This window comes from Gorilla gorilla, chromosome 23 (genome assembly GCF_029281585.2).
Source record: "Gorilla gorilla gorilla isolate KB3781 chromosome 23, NHGRI_mGorGor1-v2.1_pri, whole genome shotgun sequence".
Taxonomy (NCBI): Eukaryota; Metazoa; Chordata; class Mammalia; order Primates; family Hominidae; genus Gorilla; species Gorilla gorilla.
In genome coordinates, this window is record NC_086018.1 from 29,131,094 (window position 1) to 29,150,436 (window position 19,343).

At 53.8% G+C, this 19,343-nt stretch overlaps 1 protein-coding gene across 3 annotated transcripts; it reads left to right on the plus strand.

The window, feature by feature from the left end:
* Window positions 1–7,570: 7,570 nt before the first annotated feature.
* Window positions 7,571–19,341, plus strand: INPP5J (inositol polyphosphate-5-phosphatase J). Of its 3 annotated transcripts, XM_004063319.5 has the most exons (13): window positions 7,571–7,767; window positions 9,496–10,664; window positions 11,030–11,143; window positions 11,267–11,375; window positions 11,575–11,691; window positions 12,011–12,186; window positions 12,605–12,716; window positions 12,868–12,977; window positions 13,125–13,308; window positions 17,742–17,879; window positions 18,049–18,126; window positions 18,253–18,357; window positions 18,556–19,341. In XM_004063319.5, exons 1-13 carry the CDS (start codon window positions 7,663–7,665, stop codon window positions 19,060–19,062), a joined length of 3,024 nt encoding a protein of 1,007 aa, XP_004063367.3. In that variant the 5' UTR covers window positions 7,571–7,662; the 3' UTR covers window positions 19,063–19,341. The 3 variants fall into 3 exon arrangements, with proteins under 3 accessions (XP_004063367.3, XP_063560935.1, XP_018874032.3); XM_063704865.1 differs by lacking the exon at window positions 18,049–18,126 and having other exon boundaries at window positions 7,591–7,767; XM_019018487.4 differs by lacking the exon at window positions 9,496–10,664 and having other exon boundaries at window positions 7,648–7,767.
* The last annotated feature ends 2 nt before the right edge of the window (window positions 19,342–19,343 follow it).

Genomic DNA, 19,343 nt, shown 5'->3' on the forward strand with positions numbered 1-19,343 from the left:
AATTAATGAGTGTACCTCCATAGGATGGAAAACCATGCAATTGTTAAAAATGATGCAGCAGGCTGGGCGTGGTGGCTCACGCCTGTAATCCCGGCACTTTGGGAGGCCGAGGTGGGCGGATCACCTGAGGTCAGGAGTTTGAGACCAGCCTGACCAATATGGTGAAGCCCCATCTCTACTAAAAATATAAAAATTAGCTGGGCATGGTGATGGCTGCCTGTAATCTCAGCTACTTGGGAGGCTAAGGCAAGAGAATTGCCTGAACCCAGGAGGCAGAGGTTGCAGTGAGCTGAGATCGCACCACTGCAGCCTGGGCGAGTGAGACTCTATCTCAAAAAAAAAAAAAAAAAAAGATGCAGCATAGATGGAATGACATGGAGAATGTTCGTGGTTATGGTATTAAATAGCAAGAAAAAAGCAACAAAAACAGTGATCTGGTAATATCAATTGGGAGTTGTGATGCTGTGGGCTGCAAGTCACAGAAACCCCAATTTAAACTGGCTTAAACAATAAAGGGAGCTGGTTGTGGTGGCTTGTGTCTATAAACCCAGCTACTCAGGAGGCTGAGGCAGGAGGATAACTTGAGGCCAAGAGTTCCGAACTATCCTGGAGAACATAGTGAGAACCCATCTCTAAAAAAAGATATTTAAAATCTAGCCAGGCATGGCAGTGCCTGTAGTCCCAGCTACCCCAGAGGCTGAGGTGGGAGGACTGCATGAGCCCAGGAGTTCGAGACTACGGTGAGCTATGATCATGCCACTGCACTCCAACCTGGGAGACAGAGTGAGATCCCATCTCCTATAAAAAATAAAAAATAATGCAGTGAGCCAAGATCGCACCACTGCACTCTAGCCTGGGCAATGTGAGTAAGACCCTGTGTCAAAAAATAATAAAAATAAAGGGGCTGGGCCCGGTGGCTCATGCCTGTAATCCCAGCACTTTGGGAGGCCAAGACAGGCAGATCACTTGAGGTCAGGAGATGGAGACCAGCCTGGCCATCATGGTGAAACCCCCTCTCTACTAAAAACACAAAAACTAGCTGGGCATGATGGTGCACACCTGTAATCCCAACTACTTAGGAGGCTGAGGAAGAGAATTGCTTGAGCCCGGGAGGTGGAGGTTTCAGTGAGCCAAGATTGCGCCACTGCACTCCAGCCTGGGTGCCAGAGCGACACTCAGTCTCTAAATAAATAAATAAATAAATAAATAAAGGGACTCTGTTGGCTCAAATAATTTTAAAAGTCCAGGACAGGCACAGTGGCTCACGGCTGTAATCCCAGCACTTTGGGAGGCTGAGGCAGGCAGATCACCTAAGGTCAGGAGTTTGAAACCAGCCTGGCCAACATGGTGAAACCCCGTCTCTACTAAAAATACAAAAATTAGCCAAACGCAGTGGTGGGCGCCTGTAACTCCAGCTACTCGGGAGGCTGAGGCAGGAGAATCGCTTGAACCTGGGTGGCGGAGGTTGCAGTGAGCCAAGATCGTGCCACTGTACTCCAGCCTGGGCGACAGATTGAGACTCCGTTTCAAAAAGAAGAAAAAAAAAGTCCAATGGCAGGTAGGGCTTCAGGTGAAGTTTGATCCAGTTAATGAAGTCACCAAAGCCTGGTGTCTCTCCATTCTGCTTTCCATAATGTCAGTTTATCAGTAGGCCAATTTTCTGCATGGTGTAAAGATGGCTGCCAGTAGTAACTAGAGCCATTGGCCTCTTCATTTACATCTAATGGAAGGAAGATCATCTTTTTTGGCAACCTCCTCAGGAGAGAAAATAAGCTTCCTTTCCCAAAAGCCCTGAGCAAAAATTTCCTTGTATCTTGCTAGTTCATTCATGATCTAATCATGTGCCTGGGGAAATGGGAATTGCTTACTGGCTTAACCAACTGGGACCCATTCCTGAAGCTGAGGGTGGGGTCCACCATATTCCAGTTCCTGTTAAGAAGGAGATGGGCTGCAACCTTAACAGGATCCTAACCCTAACCCTAACCCTACTGTGTTGCTGGACATTGTGGCAGCAACACAGTAACCAACCAATTCTATAAAACATGTATAGGCCCAGTCTTGGTGGCTCACGCCTGTAATCCCAGCACTTGGGAGGCCAAGGCATGTGGATCACTTGAGTCCAGGAGTTCAAGACCAGCCTGGTCAACAAGGCAAAACCCTGTCTCTACTAAAAATACAAAATTAGCTGGGCATGGTGGTGCATGTCTGTAATCCCAGCTACTCGGGAGGCTGAGGCAGGAGAATTGCTTGGACCAGAGGTGGAGGTTTCAGTGAGCTGAGATCATGCCACTGCACTCCAGCCTGGACGACAGAGTGAGACTCTGTCTCAAAAAATAGATATATATATATATAAAATATATAACATGTATATGTAAATATACATGTATATAAAATTATGCATATTATATACAACATGTATATATAAATATATATGCCTAGACCCCCGCCCCCACCAAAAAATATCTATAAGGAAACAAACCAATAAGTCAGAACGATTATTTCTTGGTGGATGAAATTATAGGTAAATGTTTTCCTTCTGTGTTTTGTGTCATGGGCATGGATTACCTAAACACAAACAGTAAACTTTGTTTACGAAAATAATGGGACATACCCCACTATTTCCTTCTACTCCAACCCCTATCCCAGCAAGGGCCTCAGAGTAACTGAAGCCAGAGGCCCCATGGAGTCGTTCTTGCTGCTGACAGAGCCAAACCCCAGTACCCCATGGGCCCTGGTTGTTTGCTGGACAGATGCCACCAAACCACTCTCATTGCATTAGCCTGGATGCTGTGGCCCCTAAAGGCCACAGCTTGGGCTGCTGAGGGTTGACCAACCAGCCAGTGGAACCAGTGGTGGAGACTGTGACCATAACAGTACCAGGAAGGAACACTGTGGCATCAGCAGCATGAGAAGCCCAAGATCTCCCAAGACAGATCTCTGCCCGTAATCCATGCCTCTTATGTGGCAGCATGTAATTTAGGCCAGCAGTCTTCCTCAAGTGGGGCCGAGGTTGGGGATTAGTCTGTGATGGGGTCAGGCTCAGACAGGGTCTAGGTCAGCCCTTAGTTGAGTAGTCTGTAGCCTAGGGCTAGATTCAGGGCTCAGTCCATGATTGGGCTTAGTCTTTAGTCTGTGACCAGGAGCCAGGCTCAGTCTGTGACCAGGGTCATGTCTCTGTCAATGACTAAGTTCAGGGCTCAGTCTGTGACCAGATTCAGGGCACAGTCTTCCGTTTAGGGCTCAGTGTGTGACCAGAATTGCATGATCCAGGGTCAGAATTCAGTCTGTGGTCAGAGTTCAGTCAATGATTAGGCTCAGGACTCAGTCTTTGACCAAGATTAGGGCTCAGTCTTCTGCCAGAGTCAGGGTTAAAAGGTTAGTCTGACTCTTCTGCCAGAGTCAGTCTAAAAGGTTAGTCTGGGCTGGGGCTAGAATTCAGTCTGTGACTAAGGCTCCGTCTTAGAGAAGGATAAGGGCTTGATCTGGGCCCAGAACTAAGGTCTCAAGTTGGGATCAGCCTAATTCAGGCTTAGATCAGTATGTGACTAGAGTCAGGGTTAATTCTAAGGTGATGTCAGAGCTCAGTCAAGAGCTGGAGTAGAGGCTTAGTCAACACCAAGAGTCGGGTTCAAGTTGGAGGATCAGGACCATGACCAGGGCTTAATCTGGCTCTATGCTCTGTTCTGAGCTCCAATAAAGAAGCTTCTGGAGGCGTGGGAGCCCAGAGCAGGTCAGTCTGCAAGAAATGAGAGCCCCCAGGCAAGCTTAGCAGGGTCTGGTGGCTGCAGGAAGTTTCCCCTGGACTGCTGAGGCCGGGTGTCCTAGAGCCTCTAACCTACATGGCTCTGCTGCTTGAGATCCCCTCGCACCAGAATAAAAATAGCCACTCACTTCAGAGCAGCTGACAGCGGGTGCTGGGCTGCCTAGGAGGAGGGGGAGCCGAAGAGAAGGAGGAGAGAGGCCTGAGCTCAGCCCCAGCTGTGTGACCTTGGGAAAGTCATTCCTCCTCCTCCAGCCCATTTCCTGAGTGGCAGAATGGGGAGTGAGGATGACATCTGCCTCAGAGGGTGAGAATGAAGTGCTGGGGACATAACATGTGAAGCTTGTTACCAACAAGAAACCCTGGAGTGAAGCCTTGGGAGAAGAAATGCTCTTTTGTGCCCTGTATACTTCCTCCTCAGGGAAGCCCTCCCAGATAACCCCTTCTTTCACATTCCCACAATATCCTGTATCACCCTCTTCACCTTTGCAGATGGTAGCCGTAGCATGACCTCCCTCATGGTGGGCCTGGGTCAGGGTGACCAGGGAGAGAAAGGAAGGAGGACAGACCCTCGGTACTGTTGCCATCCTCAGGTGCCCCTGGAAAGTGAACCCAGGAAGAGGAGGAGGAAAAAGACAGGAAAGACTTTTCTCCCTTCCGTGCTCATGTTTACTCCGAACCAAAGGGCCGGAGGGCACATGTCCAAATTTCTCATCCTTTCACAGCCAGAACCTTCCTTCCCCATCCATGCTTTGTACCTACTGTTCTCTCTGCTTTCCAGCCAGGGCGTTTCTCTTCTTCGATTTGGCAACACGGACTCTCCTTCAAAGAAGGGGTTCAACAGTCAGCTCCTCTGTCGGGGAGAATTATCCACTGCCTCTCCAGGAGCTCCATGCTGTGTCCTCTCTCTACTGGCTGTGTAATCCCTGGGCCTCGGTTTCTTCCTCTGTCCAATGGGGGCCTCATTACCAACCTCACAGGGTTACTATGGAGAGTAACTGGGATACTCCATCTATCACTAGCATCCTGCCTCCCTATCCCTGACCCACACAGCCTGAAGGACGGCACTGAGTTTCCAGGAGTGGGCTGGATGAGCCCTGGACCCTGCCTCAGTACGCCCACCCCCCTCCCCCACCAAGAGTGAGGGCAAGGAGGGAGCCAGAAAGGGCCTCTAGAGACAGCCGTTTCCAGGGGGGCGGTTCTCCCTGACAGCTGCCCCCAGCCTGCCTCCCTGAGCCCCAGAGCCTGTTATCAACCTCCTTAGTCATCACACCAGGAGCTCAAATATAGCTCCAACTCACTCCCTTTTCAGCTGGGGTCCGCCCCCCACCCCCTTCTCCTGACAAGACCAGGCTTGGGTCTCAGAGCCCCTTCCTTGTCCTCCCAGGAGAGTAACCACTCTCAGCCTCAGTTTCAGCATCCACCACATGGGCAGGCTGAAGTCAATGGTGGTGATGATGATGATGATAAATACAGAGCAGCCACCTTTATGGAGAGCTTGCTGTGCCAGGCTCTATGCTAAACATTTCATATATATTATCCTGTTGAATCTTCACCAGCAAACTTAGGAGGTGTCTGCTGTTTTAATCTCCCTTACACAAATTGGGAATCAGAGTGACCTCCTCAAGTTAAGTCAGTGGCAGGGCCAGAAACAAAGTCCCCTGCAGGGTCTGAGCTCAGGGAGCGGGTGGTGGGAAATCCTGGGTTGCCCTCCTGAGGCAGAGGAGCCCTCTGCAGACAAATTTGCATGACATTTGCCTGGCTTCCAAAGGGCACTGATGCCCCTGTCCCAGCCCTAGATGGCTGAGCCTTAGGACTGGTCCCAGAGGCCTGGATCTGCCCATCATTCCCTCTAGGATTGCATGAAAAGCTGGGTAGTCTTGGGGGCTCCCATTTTCTTTTTCTTTTTTCTTTTCTTTCTTTCTTTCTTTCTTTTTTTTTTTTTTTTTTTTTTTTTTGAGACAGGGCCTCACTCTGTCACCCAGGCTGGAGTGCAGTGGTACGATCTTGGCTCATTGCAACCTCCACCTCCACCTCCCAGGTTCAAACAATTCTCCTGTCTCAGCCTCCCAAGTCGCTGAGACTACAGGCATGTACCACCACACCCGGCTCATTTTTATATTTTTAGTGGAGATGGGGTTTCGCCATGTTGACCAGGCTGGTCTCGAACTCCTGACCTCAGGTGATCTGCCCACCTCAGCCTCCCAAAGTGCTGGGATTACTGGCACTTTGCCAGTACTCCCCCAGCCCGGGGGCTCCCATTTTCTTATTTGTAAAACAGGAGACAGAGGATAAGACAGGATGAGTTCGAATCTTCCTTTTTCTGGTAACCTGAGCATCACCACCAGGTCTACTCTCACATCCTCCCTGACTGCCACCTCCAACTCCAACACTACCTCTTTCATTAACACAACACCATCATCAGTATTGGTACCATCATCTCCTCTACCTTTGCCATCACCATCACCTCCACCACCTTCACCACAACCACTGCTAGCCCCCTACTTCCATCATCACAGTTACATACATCATCACATCCATCACCACAGTCGCCTTCCCCGTCACCACTGTCACCATCTCCACTATCGCTGTCCAAAGACCTTTCTACCCCAACACCCTAATATGTCCTGAGTCTCTGCCCCTGCAAATTCCAGCAGAGATGCTGGCCTGAAAATACAGACTAGACCTACTGACAGTCAAGCAGAGGTAGGAAGTGCCTTCAGGAGAGGAAAGTGAGGCATCTGCCTTCATGTAGGAGACTGCACAGGCCCATGCAGATGCTCCATGTTGGTTAACAGGGAGCTCTGCACACACAACTCTGAACATTTTCTGCCTAAAGTGGGTGGGATCACTCCTAAGCCATGAGAAACAGATCCCACAGCCATCCCAGCCCAGTCTGACCCTCATCACCCATTCACTCTTCTAATTCATTTATTCATTCAACAAACACTCCCGTAGGCCTGTTGGGGACCATGCCCTGGGCTGGGTCCTGGCTGTAGCAATTCTCAGGCCTGTTTGTAACTCTCTTGTCAGGCTGTTACCCCACTGCTGGGCCCTTCTCCACCCAAGTTCCCTTCCCCCAGATAGCTCGAAGGGCTTGTGTTCTTCCTAGGTCACTAAGTTTTCTCACTGAAACACAGGAGACCTTCTCAGTTCACCAGGTGACCTTGAGCAAGTTCCCCTCCCAAACCACACCCAGTGAATACTGGAGACAGGAAAGCTGACAGAAGCCGGGCTGGGTTAGGCCTGGCTGTGGGGACATCTGAGGGCAGCTAGGTGTCTGCAGAAGAGGAGGGGCTGGTGCTGAGGCCTGAGATGGGAAAAGACTGCAGTGGCTGGAGCCTGAGTGTCTGGTTCTGGGTTGGGAAGAATAGAGCCTGGGACTGGCAGTAGGAGTGGGGAGGGTGGCACCAAGACCTGAAAATGGGGCAAGGGTGGGGGCCGGGGCAAGCTCTGAGCTGGCAGGGAGCCAGGAAGGTCACAGGATCAGGGCAAGAACTCAGTTGTCTCTGAGGCCCTGGAGAGGGTGCAGACCTCTGAACCACCTGTCCTACCTTAAGGCAGGTGTGTTAATGCCCCTCCCTGGAGCAAAGGGCTGACCAGGCCTACGGCAGAAAGGTGAAGGTAGACAGACAGCCTCCTTCCTGCTGCCAGTTGGGACCTGGGCCAGGCAGATGGGTACACTCTCCCCTCCCCACTCCATGGCTGTTCCAGCCTCAGCAGCCAGTTTGAAGGATTCCCAGGGGGTAGCCACCTTGTTTCGGCCTCTTCCAGGCTGGGAAGTGGGAGCCTGTGCCTTTAAATTCTCAGCAGGTTGAAATGGCTGATGACATCACTGGTTCCCGGGAGCGGTAGAGCTGGAGCCGGAGCCAAGGGAGTCCAGGCTGCCGGGGGCTGCAGACATGGAGGGCCAGAGCAGCAGGGGCAGCAGGAGGCCAGGGACCCAGGCTGGCCTGGGTTCCCTGCCCATGCCCCAGGGTGTTGCCCAAACTGGGGCACCCTCCAAGGTAAGACCCCTGAGACCCAGTGCCCCCCCCTTTCCTGATCCCTGGTTCCACACACCCCCCCCCCCACATACACTGCAGGCACCCTGGTGCTCCTGACTGAGGGGCTGGTACTTTCCTCTGCTCAGCGAGCAGGGGCTAGGTGAAGAGAGCACCCTGGGGGCTGAGGGGCAGTGACAGGATGCCCGGAGACAGATGAAGTTAGCCATCTCCAGGAGCCCTTGGGAGAGTCCTGGACTGGGTATCAGAGGACCCAGCTGTGCTCCACCTTTGCTGTGTGACCTTGGGCAAGTTGCTTTTCCTCTCTGAGCCAATGCAAAATGAGGGGGCTTGTCGCTGAAGACTAAAACTGTGACATCTGGGATGGCTAAGTTGTTAGTACTGGAGGCGGTGTGATAGTTGGGGGGAAGCCGGCACACAGTGTGACACTTGGAGCCAAGGAGGGTGCCTAAAATGCCACCTCAAAGAACTGAGTTTGAGAAGGGAGGTGGAGATGGAGTTTTAGGTACTCTGAACCGAGAAGGATACGGGACAGAAACAGAAGTGCGTCTCCGGAGGCAGGGCCTCCCTGCGCCCTGTTACCCTACCTAGGGCCATCCTGGGGCAAGTATAGACATTCTTCTGCCCTCCTTGGTGAAGGACACTTTATCCTGTCTTCTGGAGACAGGGGACATCAGAGAGAATAGATGGGGAAGGAGGATAGGTCCCTACAGGACTCCGTGACTCCCCACCCCTCCCACCTGCCGGACATAAATGGGATACCTGCTTGCCTGTCCTTTCAGGTAAGGGAGAAAGTGGAGGATGTAAGAGGGCACAACCTGGGCACAGAGAGATGTGACACCAGGATCAACTTAGAATCCTGGACTTGCTCTGAATGCTAGATTCACACTTGGTGAGGATGAACTATTCCACGGGGCTAGATGGAATTCTAGCAAATGTTGGGCTCATAAATGCAGACAATGTGAGATGAAGATTCCCCAGAATATAATGTGGCCAGGAACCCTAGACCCCATCCCTTCATTTTACAGACAGAGAAACTGAGGCGCTGGGCAGAGAGGTACTTGCCTAAGGTCACACAGAGCTGGGCTTTGAATCTACACAGCCAGTCTCAGCTCCCAGCTCTTGCTCCTGAGTGGAGCTCTGGGAATGGGTAAGAGAACAGAGAGGGCTGTAACCAAGGGATTTGGATGTTTAGGGGGTGGTGGGGAACTGAGGGTTTCTGGGCATTATGAAGGAAGGGAGAGGTATTTAACAGGCTGCACCCGTAGGTCTGTATCTTGACAATAGAAAAAGAAAAGAAACAGGCTGTCCCCAGTGTGCCCAGACGTGGGATGTCAGGTCAGTAGCCGTGGCTGGGGGAGCTTCAGGGACTGCAGTGGGAGGGTTGCCCAGGGAAGCTGCCCCGAATGGGCAGGGTGTGGGTGCCAGCCAGGAAGGCAAGGCAAGTCCTCAGGTTCAGGTTCACACTCTGCCTCATTTGAGTCAGGGTCTGAGTTTCCCCATCTGTGAAAGAGGTTTCAGACTTAAAGGAGGGGTTACGGTTTTGTGTCCTATCTCCTCCAAGACAGGAGTTGACCTGCAGCAGAATAGATTGAAGTGAGATAGTAGGAATAACTTCCTTGGAAAGATGTGCCTTTCTTAGCTAGATGAACTCTGCCAGGGTCTATATGGAAGTTGGGGCCCAATGCCCTGGTTAGGGTCACTCTGAATCTTTGACTTGTCCTCCACAAGGTGGACTCAAGTTTTCAGCTCCCAGCAAAGAAGAACGCAGCCTTAGGACCCTCGGAACCAAGGTTGGCTCTGGCACCTGTAGGGCCACGGGCAGCTATGTCAGCTTCCTCGGAAGGACCGAGGCTGGCTCTGGCATCTCCCCGACCAATCCTGGCTCCACTGTGTACCCCTGAAGGGCAGAAAACAGCTACTGCCCACCGCAGCTCCAGCCTGGCCCCAACATCTGTGGGCCAGCTGGTGATGTCTGCCTCAGCTGGACCAAAGCCTCCCCCAGCGACCACAGGCTCAGTTCTGGCTCCGACGTCCCTGGGGCAGCTGGTGATGCCTGCCTCAGCAGGGCCAAGATCTCCCCCAGCCACCCTGGGGCCCAATCTGGCCCCAACCTCCAGAGACCAGAAGCAGGAGCCACCTGCCTCCGTGGGACCCAAGCCAACACTGGCAGCCTCTGGCCTGAGCCTGGCCCTGGCTTCTGAGGAGCAGCCCCCAGAACTCCCCTCCACCCCTTCCCCAGTGCCCAGTCCAGTTCTGTCTCCATCTCAGGAACAGGCCCTGGCTCCAGCATCCACGGCATCAGGCACAGCCTCTGTGGGACAGACATCAGCTAGAAAGAGGGATGCCCCAGCCCCTAGACCTCTCCCTGCTTCTGAGGGGCATCTCCAGCCTCCAGCTCAGACATCTGGTCCTACAGGCTCCCCACCCTGCATCCAAACCTCCCCAGACCCTCGGCTCTCCCCCTCCTTCCGAGCCCGGCCTGAGGCCCTCCACAGCAGCCCTGAGGATCCTGTTTTGCCACGGCCACCCCAGACCTTGCCCTTGGATGTGGGCCAGGGCCCTTCAGAGCCTGGCACCCACTCCCCTGGACTTCTGTCCCCCACCTTCCGGCCTGGGGCCCCCTCAGGCCAGACTGTGCCCCCACCTCTGCCCAAGCCACCCCGATCACCCAGCCGTTCCCCAAGCCGCTCCCCGAATCGCTCTCCCTGTGTTCCCCCAGCCCCTGACATGGCCCTCCCAAGGCTTGGCACCCAGAGTACAGGGCCTGGCAGGTGCCTGAGCCCCAACTTTCAGGCCCAAGAAGCCCCAGCCCCAGTCACCACCTCCTCTTCTACATCCACCCTGTCAGCCTCCCCTTGGTCAGCTCAGCCTACCTGCAAGAGTGACCCCGGCTTCCGGTGAGGGGGCCCTCTCCCAAGAAAGGTGGCTGGGGCTTAGCTCTGAGGTTAGCCATTCTTCCAGGGTCGATGGTGTGCTCTACCTCAGCTTCTCTCTCTGAGGAAGAGTCTTTGGGGAGGGGGTTGCTGGGCCCACTCTGTGACACTCAGAAGATAGCGTCCCCTCCTAAGGAACTTGTCGCCTCTCAGTTGATCTCCCCAGGGAGAGTGTGGCAGAGGGACAGGATTCGGGGCCTCCTGTGGGTCCTTCTTAGGGCTTTGGCCCACACCTACCTCCATTTAGTTCCCCAGGGAGTCCTGTGAAAGGAAGCTTGAGGGTGAGGGAGTGGTGCCAGGACTACACCCTCATATGCCCCTGCCCTCAGGATCACTGTGGTCACATGGAATGTGGGCACTGCCATGCCCCCAGACGATGTCACATCCCTCCTCCACCTGGGCGGTGGTGACGACAGCGACGGCGCAGACATGATCGCCATAGGGTGAGGTGGCAGGGCATGTGGACCCCCTCCTGAGCCCCTCGGGCCTTCTGGGCCCTCCACCCATGGCAGGGGCTTCCAGGGCACCTCTCCAATCTCATGGCCACCCTGCCCCCACCCCTCCAGGTTGCAGGAAGTGAACTCCATGCTCAACAAGCGACTCAAGGACGCCCTCTTCACGGACCAGTGGAGTGAGCTATTCATGGATGCGCTGGGGCCCTTCAACTTCGTGCTGGTAACGCACCCCTCACCCCCTGGACGGCCAGAGACCCTGCTGAATTCCTGGCTCCAGCTGTACCCTGGCTCACTGTGGGGCCCCCTGGGCCTCTGTGGCTGGGTCCGTGACATGGGTGGGTGGAGGAGCAGACCTGAAGGTGGGCGCGAGGGCGGGGGAGTTGTGTTCTGTCCCCCAGCCACGTGGCCTCCCACTGCAGGTGAGTTCGGTGAGGATGCAGGGTGTCATCCTGCTGCTGTTCGCCAAGTACTACCATCTGCCCTTCCTGCGGGATGTGCAGACCGACTGCACGCGCACTGGCCTGGGCGGCTACTGGGTGAGCCTGTGAGCAGGCCCAGAAGGGGATGGGACATGAAGGGGGCTTTAGATTAGTGCCCCCGCCCCATGCACAGCAAGGTCCCCTTCCCATCCTCCACCCTTTACCCTGCGGCCCACCCCCTCCATGCACCACCCAATACCCCATCCTATTCCTCTATACCCCCGCCCTTTTCTCTCCCCACTGTGTCCCAGCGTTGTTCCTCATTTCTGTAGGACCCACCCACCTTCCACCCACATCTCCTCTCTAACCCCCGCTCCCAGTGCCTCACCTCCTGGCCTAAGCCCTGCCCATGAGCCATCCGACCCTGCCTCCCTAGGGTAACAAGGGTGGCGTGAGCGTGCGCCTGGCAGCCTTCGGGCACATGCTCTGCTTCCTCAACTGCCACTTGCCTGCGCATATGGACAAGGCGGAGCAGCGCAAGGACAACTTCCAGACCATCCTCAGCCTCCAGCAGTTCCAAGGGCCGGGTGCACAGGGCATCCTGGATCATGAGTATGGGCTGGGGTGGGGCCAAATAGAGCTTGGGTGGGGCTAGTTATGGGGGTTTTTGTACCACCTTGGGTGGGGCTTATGGAGAGAGGCAGGGCCTATGGGGGTTAGTGCCCACCCAAACTAGTTGTAGGAACACGAAAGCAGAGAGCAGTTGGATGGGGAGGGGCGGAGCTTGTAGGGTGGAGCTTTGCTGAGGGGCCCCACCTTGCTGAAGGTCAGAATCTAATTTCCTGTACACCGGTCCCCCTGCTTTTCCTCTGCCCTTTGGTGGGCTGGAGGCTCTGGCACCACTCACCCACTCACTACATCCCCTCGGGTTGGATGGGCTGGAAGGATCTGGGCTGAGCCCTTATCCCCCATGGACCTGTTGACACCCCCCACTGCCCCTCACATCTCTCCCATCCCCCACCCCAAACAGCCTTGTGTTCTGGTTCGGGGACCTGAACTTCCGCATTGAGAGCTATGACCTGCACTTTGTCAAGTTTGCCATCGACAGTGACCAGCTCCATCAGCTCTGGGAGAAGGACCAGGTGGGGTCCTTGTCCCCAGAAGCACACAGAGCATGTCCCAGGACACGCCGGTACCTTAGGCTATGGTCCCTGTCCTCACCTGCCCCACCCCCTCCCTGGGCACAGCAGAGCCCAAGCTGTTGTCCAATCTGCTCTCCTGGGCCCCCCACAGCTCAACATGGCCAAGAACACCTGGCCCATTCTGAAGGGCTTTCAGGAGGGGCCCCTCAACTTCGCTCCCACCTTCAAGTTTGATGTGGGTACCAACAAATACGATACCAGGTGAGCTCAGTCCGAGGAGGGACTGAGGGGAAGTGGGCTGAGGTCTTCTCGAACAGGGAGACTTTGGGAAGAGGGGCAGGAGGCAAGGTAGAGGGTTGCATCTTGATCCCCAGCCCCTGAAACTTGGGGTACCCCTGCTCACTGCAGTGCCAAGAAACGGAAGCCAGCTTGGACAGACCGTATCCTATGGAAGGTCAAGGCTCCAGGTGGGGGTCCCAGCCCCTCAGGACGGAAGAGCCACCGACTCCAGGTGACGCAGCACAGCTACCGCAGCCACATGGAATACACAGTCAGCGACCACAAGCCTGTGGCTGCCCAGTTCCTCCTGCAGGTGAGTTCTGGCCTCATCCTCCCCGCATAAAATCCCCAGGCCCAACTCGGCATACCACTGCCCCTCACCATTACCCTTTGTATAACCCCTTGTACCTGCCCTCAGCAGCATCCATTTGTTGTAACAGAGTGGAAATGGGGTTGCGATCTACATTTTCAGATGAGGAAGCTGAGGCTCAGACACATGGCATCACCTGCCCAGGGTCACACAACTAGTAAGAGGAACAGTTAGGATTTGAACCCAAGTGAGTCTGGTTTCAGAGCCCATGCCTTTTCTTTTTTTTTTTTTTTTTTTTTTTGAGACAGAGTCTCACTCTGTCACCCAGGCTGGAGTGCAGTGGCACGATCTTAGCTCACTGCAAGCTCCGCCTCCCGGGTTCAAGTGATTCTCCTGCCTCAGCCTCCCGAGTAGCTGGGATTACATCACCCGCCACCACGCCAGGCTAATTTTTGTATTTTTAGTGGAGACAGGGTTTCACCATGTTGGCCAGGCTAGTCTTGAACTCCTGACCTCCGGATCCACCCACCTCGGCCTCCCAAAGTGCTGAGATTACAGGCGTGAGCTACCGTGCCTGGCCAACCTTTTTTTTTTTTTTTTTTTTTTTTTCTTTGAGACGGAGTCTTGCTCAGCCGCCCCAGGCTGGAGTGCAGTGGCACGATCTTGGCTCACTGCAACCACCATCTCCTGGGCCCAAGCGATTCTCCCGTCTCAGCCTCCCAAGTAGCTGGGATTACAGGCACCCGCCGTCATGCCCGGCTAATTTTTGTATTTTAGTAGAGACAGGGTTTCACCATGTTGGCCAGGCTGGTCTTGAACTGCTGACCTCAGGTGATCCACCCACCTCAGCCTCCCAAAGTGCTAAGATTACAGGCATGAGCCACTGTGCCCGGCGCCCTTTTTTTTTTTTTTTTAATGCAATCTCACTCTGTTGCCCAGGCTGGAGTGCAGTGGCGTGGTCTCGGCTCACTGCAACCTCTACCTCCTGGGTTCAAGTGATTCTCTTGCCTCAGCCTCCTGAGTAACTGGGATTACAGCTGCCCGCCACCACGCCTGGCTAATTTTTGTATTTAGTAGAGATGGGGTTTTGCCATGTTGGCCAGGCTGGTCTCGAACTCCTGACCTCCGGTGATCTGCCCACCTCGGCCTCCCAAAGTGCTGGGATTACAAGGTGTAAGCCACCACACCCAGCCTTAGAGCCCGTGCCTTTTCTGCTAATCTCTAACTCCTGTCTTCTGAGAAAGGTTTAGAGTAATTTATCTTAAAATTCATTTATAGGCTGGCACAGTGGCTCACACCTGTAATCTCAACACTTTGAGAGGCTGAGGTGGAAGGATCACTTGAGCTCAGGAGTTTAAGACCGGCCTGGGCAACACAGTGAGACACTGTCTTTAAAAAAAAATCAAAAAAAGGCTGAGTGCAGTGGCTCACGCCTGTAATCCCAGCACTTTGGGAGGCTGATGTGGGCGGATCACATGAGGCCAGGAGTTTCAGACCAGCCTGGCCAACATGGCGAAACCCATCTCTACTAAAAATACAAAAATTAGCCTGGCACAGTGGTGCATGCCTGTAATCCCAGTTGCTTGGGAGGCTGAGGCACAAGAATCACTTGAACCTGGGAGGCAGAGTTTGCAGTGAGCCAGTATCGTGCCACTGCACTCCAGCCCAGGTGACATGAGCAAGACTGTGTCTCAGGGAAAAAATAAAAATAAAAATAAAATTTAGCTAGGTGGTGTACACCTGTATTCCCAGATATTTATGAGGCTGAGGTGGGAAGATCACTGGAGCTTGGAAGATCTAGGCTGCTGTGAGCTGTGATCATACCACTGCACTCCAGCCTAGGCAACAGAGCAAGACCTTGCCTCAAAAAAAAAAAAAAAAAAAAAAAAATCACATATACATCATCATTTTCACTACTAGTGTCTTAAAAATAACAAAGAAAAGATATAAAAATTCACATATATAATAAGACCAGCAAAATCAAACTCCATGTAACATTCATTCATATTCATTCATTCATTATTTACTGAGTACTTAACTGTCTTACCATATGCCAAGCATTACGAGAGTGTGTAGTGATGGGGAGGGAGAGCAAAGATATAAAAAAATACAAAGCTGAACTCTTAAGTAGTTACTATAATTTATATTGTATTTAGGATTGAGGTTCCTGGTTGCTGACATCCTGGTTGCAGACCTGTGAGACCATGTAGTCCAACTCCCTTTTTTTCTCTGGCGGGATCTGAGGCTCCTCATGGGGTAGGCACATGCCCCAAACCATACACAGGCTCTGCAGTGGCAGAGCAGGGTAGATCCCATCTTTTCAGCCCTGAAACCCAACTCTGGGCTCTTCAAGTCTCTTGATCTGATAAGAGGGAGCCCAGCAGGCCAGAAAATGTTTTTCCTGGTAACTTTGTCACGTGGCCAGTCAGTGGGACATTGGCCAATATCTTTAGCTGGGAATGGAAATATCCCCACGCTTGGCCTGCCATGACCTCTGGCAAAAGTGTTGGGCATGAAGATTTAACCCACAATTAGGGACCTCACCTGAAAAATCACTCCTTTTGACACCCCATCCTGTCCTTCCCACCTCCTCCAGGACTCTGTCCCTTTAAAAACATTTTCCCAGCCGGGTGCAGTGGCTCATGCCTGTAATCCCAGCACTTTGGGAGGCTGAGGCAGATGGATCACTAGGTCAGGAGTTCGAGACCAGCCTGGCCAACATAGTGAAACCCTGTCTCTACTAAAAATACAAAAATTACCTGGGTGTGGTGGCGTGCACCTGTAGTCCTAGCTACTCGGGAGGCTGAGGTAGAGGAATTGCTTGAACCCGGGAGGCGGAGGTTGCAGTGAGCCGAGATGGCACCACTGCACTCCAGCCTGGGCTACAGAGCGAGACTCTCTCTCAAAAAAAAAAAAAAATTCCCATTGAGTACCTACTACATGCCAGGCCTGTGTAGTGCACTTTACATATGTCATCCTTTTGAATGCCTCAGTAGGCCCTGAGATGTCCCAGTTTTCCTCTCTGTTTTACTGGTGAGGGAAACTGAGGCTCAGAGAACTTAAGTCTCTTACCCAAGGCAATGCAGTCAGAATAGGGCTCAGTAGGGGTTTTGATGCTGCAAGGCCTTGGAGGGCATTTTCAAAGGTCTACCCTTGCCCGCCCGTGCTGTTAGGAACACAGGAACAGGGAAAGAATGTGCCAGTTACTTCTGGAACAGATTGGCTCGGAAGCTGAGGGAGGGAAACCTGAAACTAGGTAAACGGGATCAGACAAAGATCTGCTATTGGCAACAACTCAGCCCTTCCCTGAGGGACAGAGGTGGGGTCAATATCCTGGCAGCCTGCCACCTCAGCAGCTCCACCCATTCAGGTGGCGCCCCTGGTGGGTCTGGGTTGACCTTGGGGAAAGGATACTCGTGGTTATAACTTTCCTTCATGGACTGATGACAAGGTAATAGTTAGTAACCGCTTAGTACTTAGACTCAGTTGGAGAAACTGAACCTTGGGATGGTTAGAGCCTGCCCTGGGGTAACATAGCGAGTTAGCAGTAGAGCCTGGAAGTGGACTGAGGTCTCCATCCTCCCATGCAGAGCTCTTCTGGCCTACTCAGGAATATTCAGCTTACCCCAAATACCCAGTGCATCATAGGATTTTACTGGTCTTCCTTGCTAGCATAGAGACAAATCATTTATTGAGCACTTACTGGTATACTGGGAAATTTATGGGATGCTTTGCAAATGGTGTCTCACTGAATCTGCTGAACAACTCCAAGAGTAAAATAAGAGTCTCTGAGTTTGGCCGGGCACGGTGGCTCATGCCTATAATCCCAGCACTTTGGGAGGCTGAGGTGGGTGGATCATTTGAGGTCAGGAGTTCAAGAACAGCCTGGCCAACATGGTGAAACGCTGCCTCTACTAAAAATACAAAAATTAGCCAGGCATGTTGGCGGTACCTGTGGTCTCAGCTCCTAGGGAGGCTGAGACAGGAGAATCACTTGAACCCGGGAGGCGGAGGTTGCAGTGAGCCGAGATTGCACCACTGCACTCCAGCCTGGGTGACAGAGCGAGACTCCATCTCAGAAAAAGAAAGAAAAAAAAAAGAGTCTCTGAGTTTACAGATGAGGGCCCTGGCATTCAGAGAGGCTGAGGAACTCACCCAGCCTGTCAACGGCAGAACCAGAGCCAAATCCAGGATCTGCTAGCTTCAAAGCTATGTTCTCACTCACTCCCTAAGGAGGCTGTGGGCAGAAGGAACCCTGGGCTGGGAGGCAGCACAGGGCTTGGTATTTATACTAGACCTGTTCTGCCTCAGTTTCCCAGTCTGTAAAGTGGCCCTTTGTCTCAGGTAATTTGTGCTAAGACCCAAGAGCCTTAAGTGTGTGGGATACTAGAGGGCCTCCCCTGATGTGGCCCCCTGCCCCTGCCTTGCCTGGACAGTTTGCCTTCAGGGACGACATGCCACTGGTGCGGCTGGAGGTGGCAGATGAGTGGGTGCGGCCCGAGCAGGCGGTGGTGAGGTACCGCATGGAAACAGTGTTCGCCCGCAGCTCCTGGGACTGGATCGGCTTGTACCGGGTGAGAGGCGCAGTGGCGGTCTGCACTCAGGGAAGAAAGGGGCCTGGAGGAGCAGCTGAACAGCATGATGGGGTCACTGGCTTGTCCAGATCTTGATGCCACACTGGGAGACTGCTGGGATCAGACATTATAGGGTCACAACACTGATTCCACAACACTGATCCCCCAGGTGGGTTTCCGCCATTGCAAGGACTATGTGGCTTATGTCTGGGCCAAACATGAAGATGTGGATGGGAATACCTACCAGGTACTTAAAAGGAGTGGGAGAGTCAGGGCAAGTCCCTGCTGCCTTTGGGCCCTCAGAACTCACCTTGGGGGCTCTCAGGTGGCCTCCCTGACCCCCAACTTAGGCTTATACCCCTGGGCCTACCAGGTAACATTCAGTGAGGAATCACTGCCCAAGGGCCATGGAGACTTCATCCTGGGCTACTATAGTCACAACCACAGCATCCTCATCGGCGTCACTGAACCCTTCCAGGTAAGTAGGCCAGACTGCTGGGCTGGGGGTGCCTAAAGACTTTTGTCAAATGCCACAGCCTCTACATTCTGCTCCTTGAGCTCAGACAAATAACCTGACCTCCCAAGATCTGCCAACGAGAGAGGCAGACCTCGGGAGGTCAGGCCTCAGTGGCTGGGTTGGGGAGCAGGGCGCCCCAGTGACCAGCATTCCCCCCAGATCTCGCTGCCTTCCTCGGAGTTGGCCAGCAGCAGCACAGACAGCTCAGGCACCAGCTCAGAGGGAGAGGATGACAGCACACTGGAGCTCCTTGCACCGAAGTCCCGCAGCCCCAGTCCTGGCAAGTCCAAGCAACACCGCAGCCGCAGCCCGGGACTGGCCAGGTTCCCTGGTCTTGCCCTACGGCCCTCATCCCGTGAACGCCGTGGTGCCAGCCGTAGCCCCTCACCCCAGAGCCGCCGCCTGTCCCGGGTGGCTCCGGACAGGAGCAGTAATGGCAGCAGCCGGGGCAGTAGTGAAGAGGGGCCCTCTGGGTTGCCTGGCCCCTGGGCCTTCCCACCAGCTGTGCCTCGAAGCCTGGGCCTGTTGCCCGCCTTGCGCCTAGAGACTGTAGACCCTGGTGGTGGTGGTTCCTGGGGACCTGATCGGGAGGCCCTGGCCCCCAACAGCCTGTCTCCCAGTCCCCAGGGCCATCGGGGGCTGGAGGAAGGGGGCCTGGGGCCCTGAGGGTGGGGTAAGCAGATGGGCCAAGGTGACCACCATTCTGCCTCAATCTTTTGCAAGCCCACCTGCCTCTCTCCTGCTGCTCCTCCAGCTGTATCTGCACCTGCCTCTCTGTCCTGGCCAGGGGTGGACAACTGGGGTCCCCCAAAACTCAGTCCTGGCACCTCAACTGTGACAATCAGCAAAGCCCCGCCCAGGCCCCCATCTGGGATGTTGGGAGAGCTCTGGCAGATGTCCCAATCCTGGAGGTCATCCGTTAGGAATTAAATTCTCCAGCCTCACTC

Excerpts from the sequence above, each read along its gene's own strand:
- INPP5J (XM_004063319.5), top strand. The coding sequence starts at position 7,663 with ATGGAGGGCCAGAGCAGCAGGGGCAGCAGGAGGCCAGGGACCCAGGCT. Across the intron at positions 10,665-11,029 it reads AAGAGTGACCCCGGCTTCCG|GATCACTGTGGTCACATGGA; the intron begins GTGAGGGGGCCC and ends CCCTGCCCTCAG. Across the intron at positions 12,187-12,604 it reads CAGGGCATCCTGGATCATGA|CCTTGTGTTCTGGTTCGGGG; the intron begins GTATGGGCTGGG and ends CACCCCAAACAG.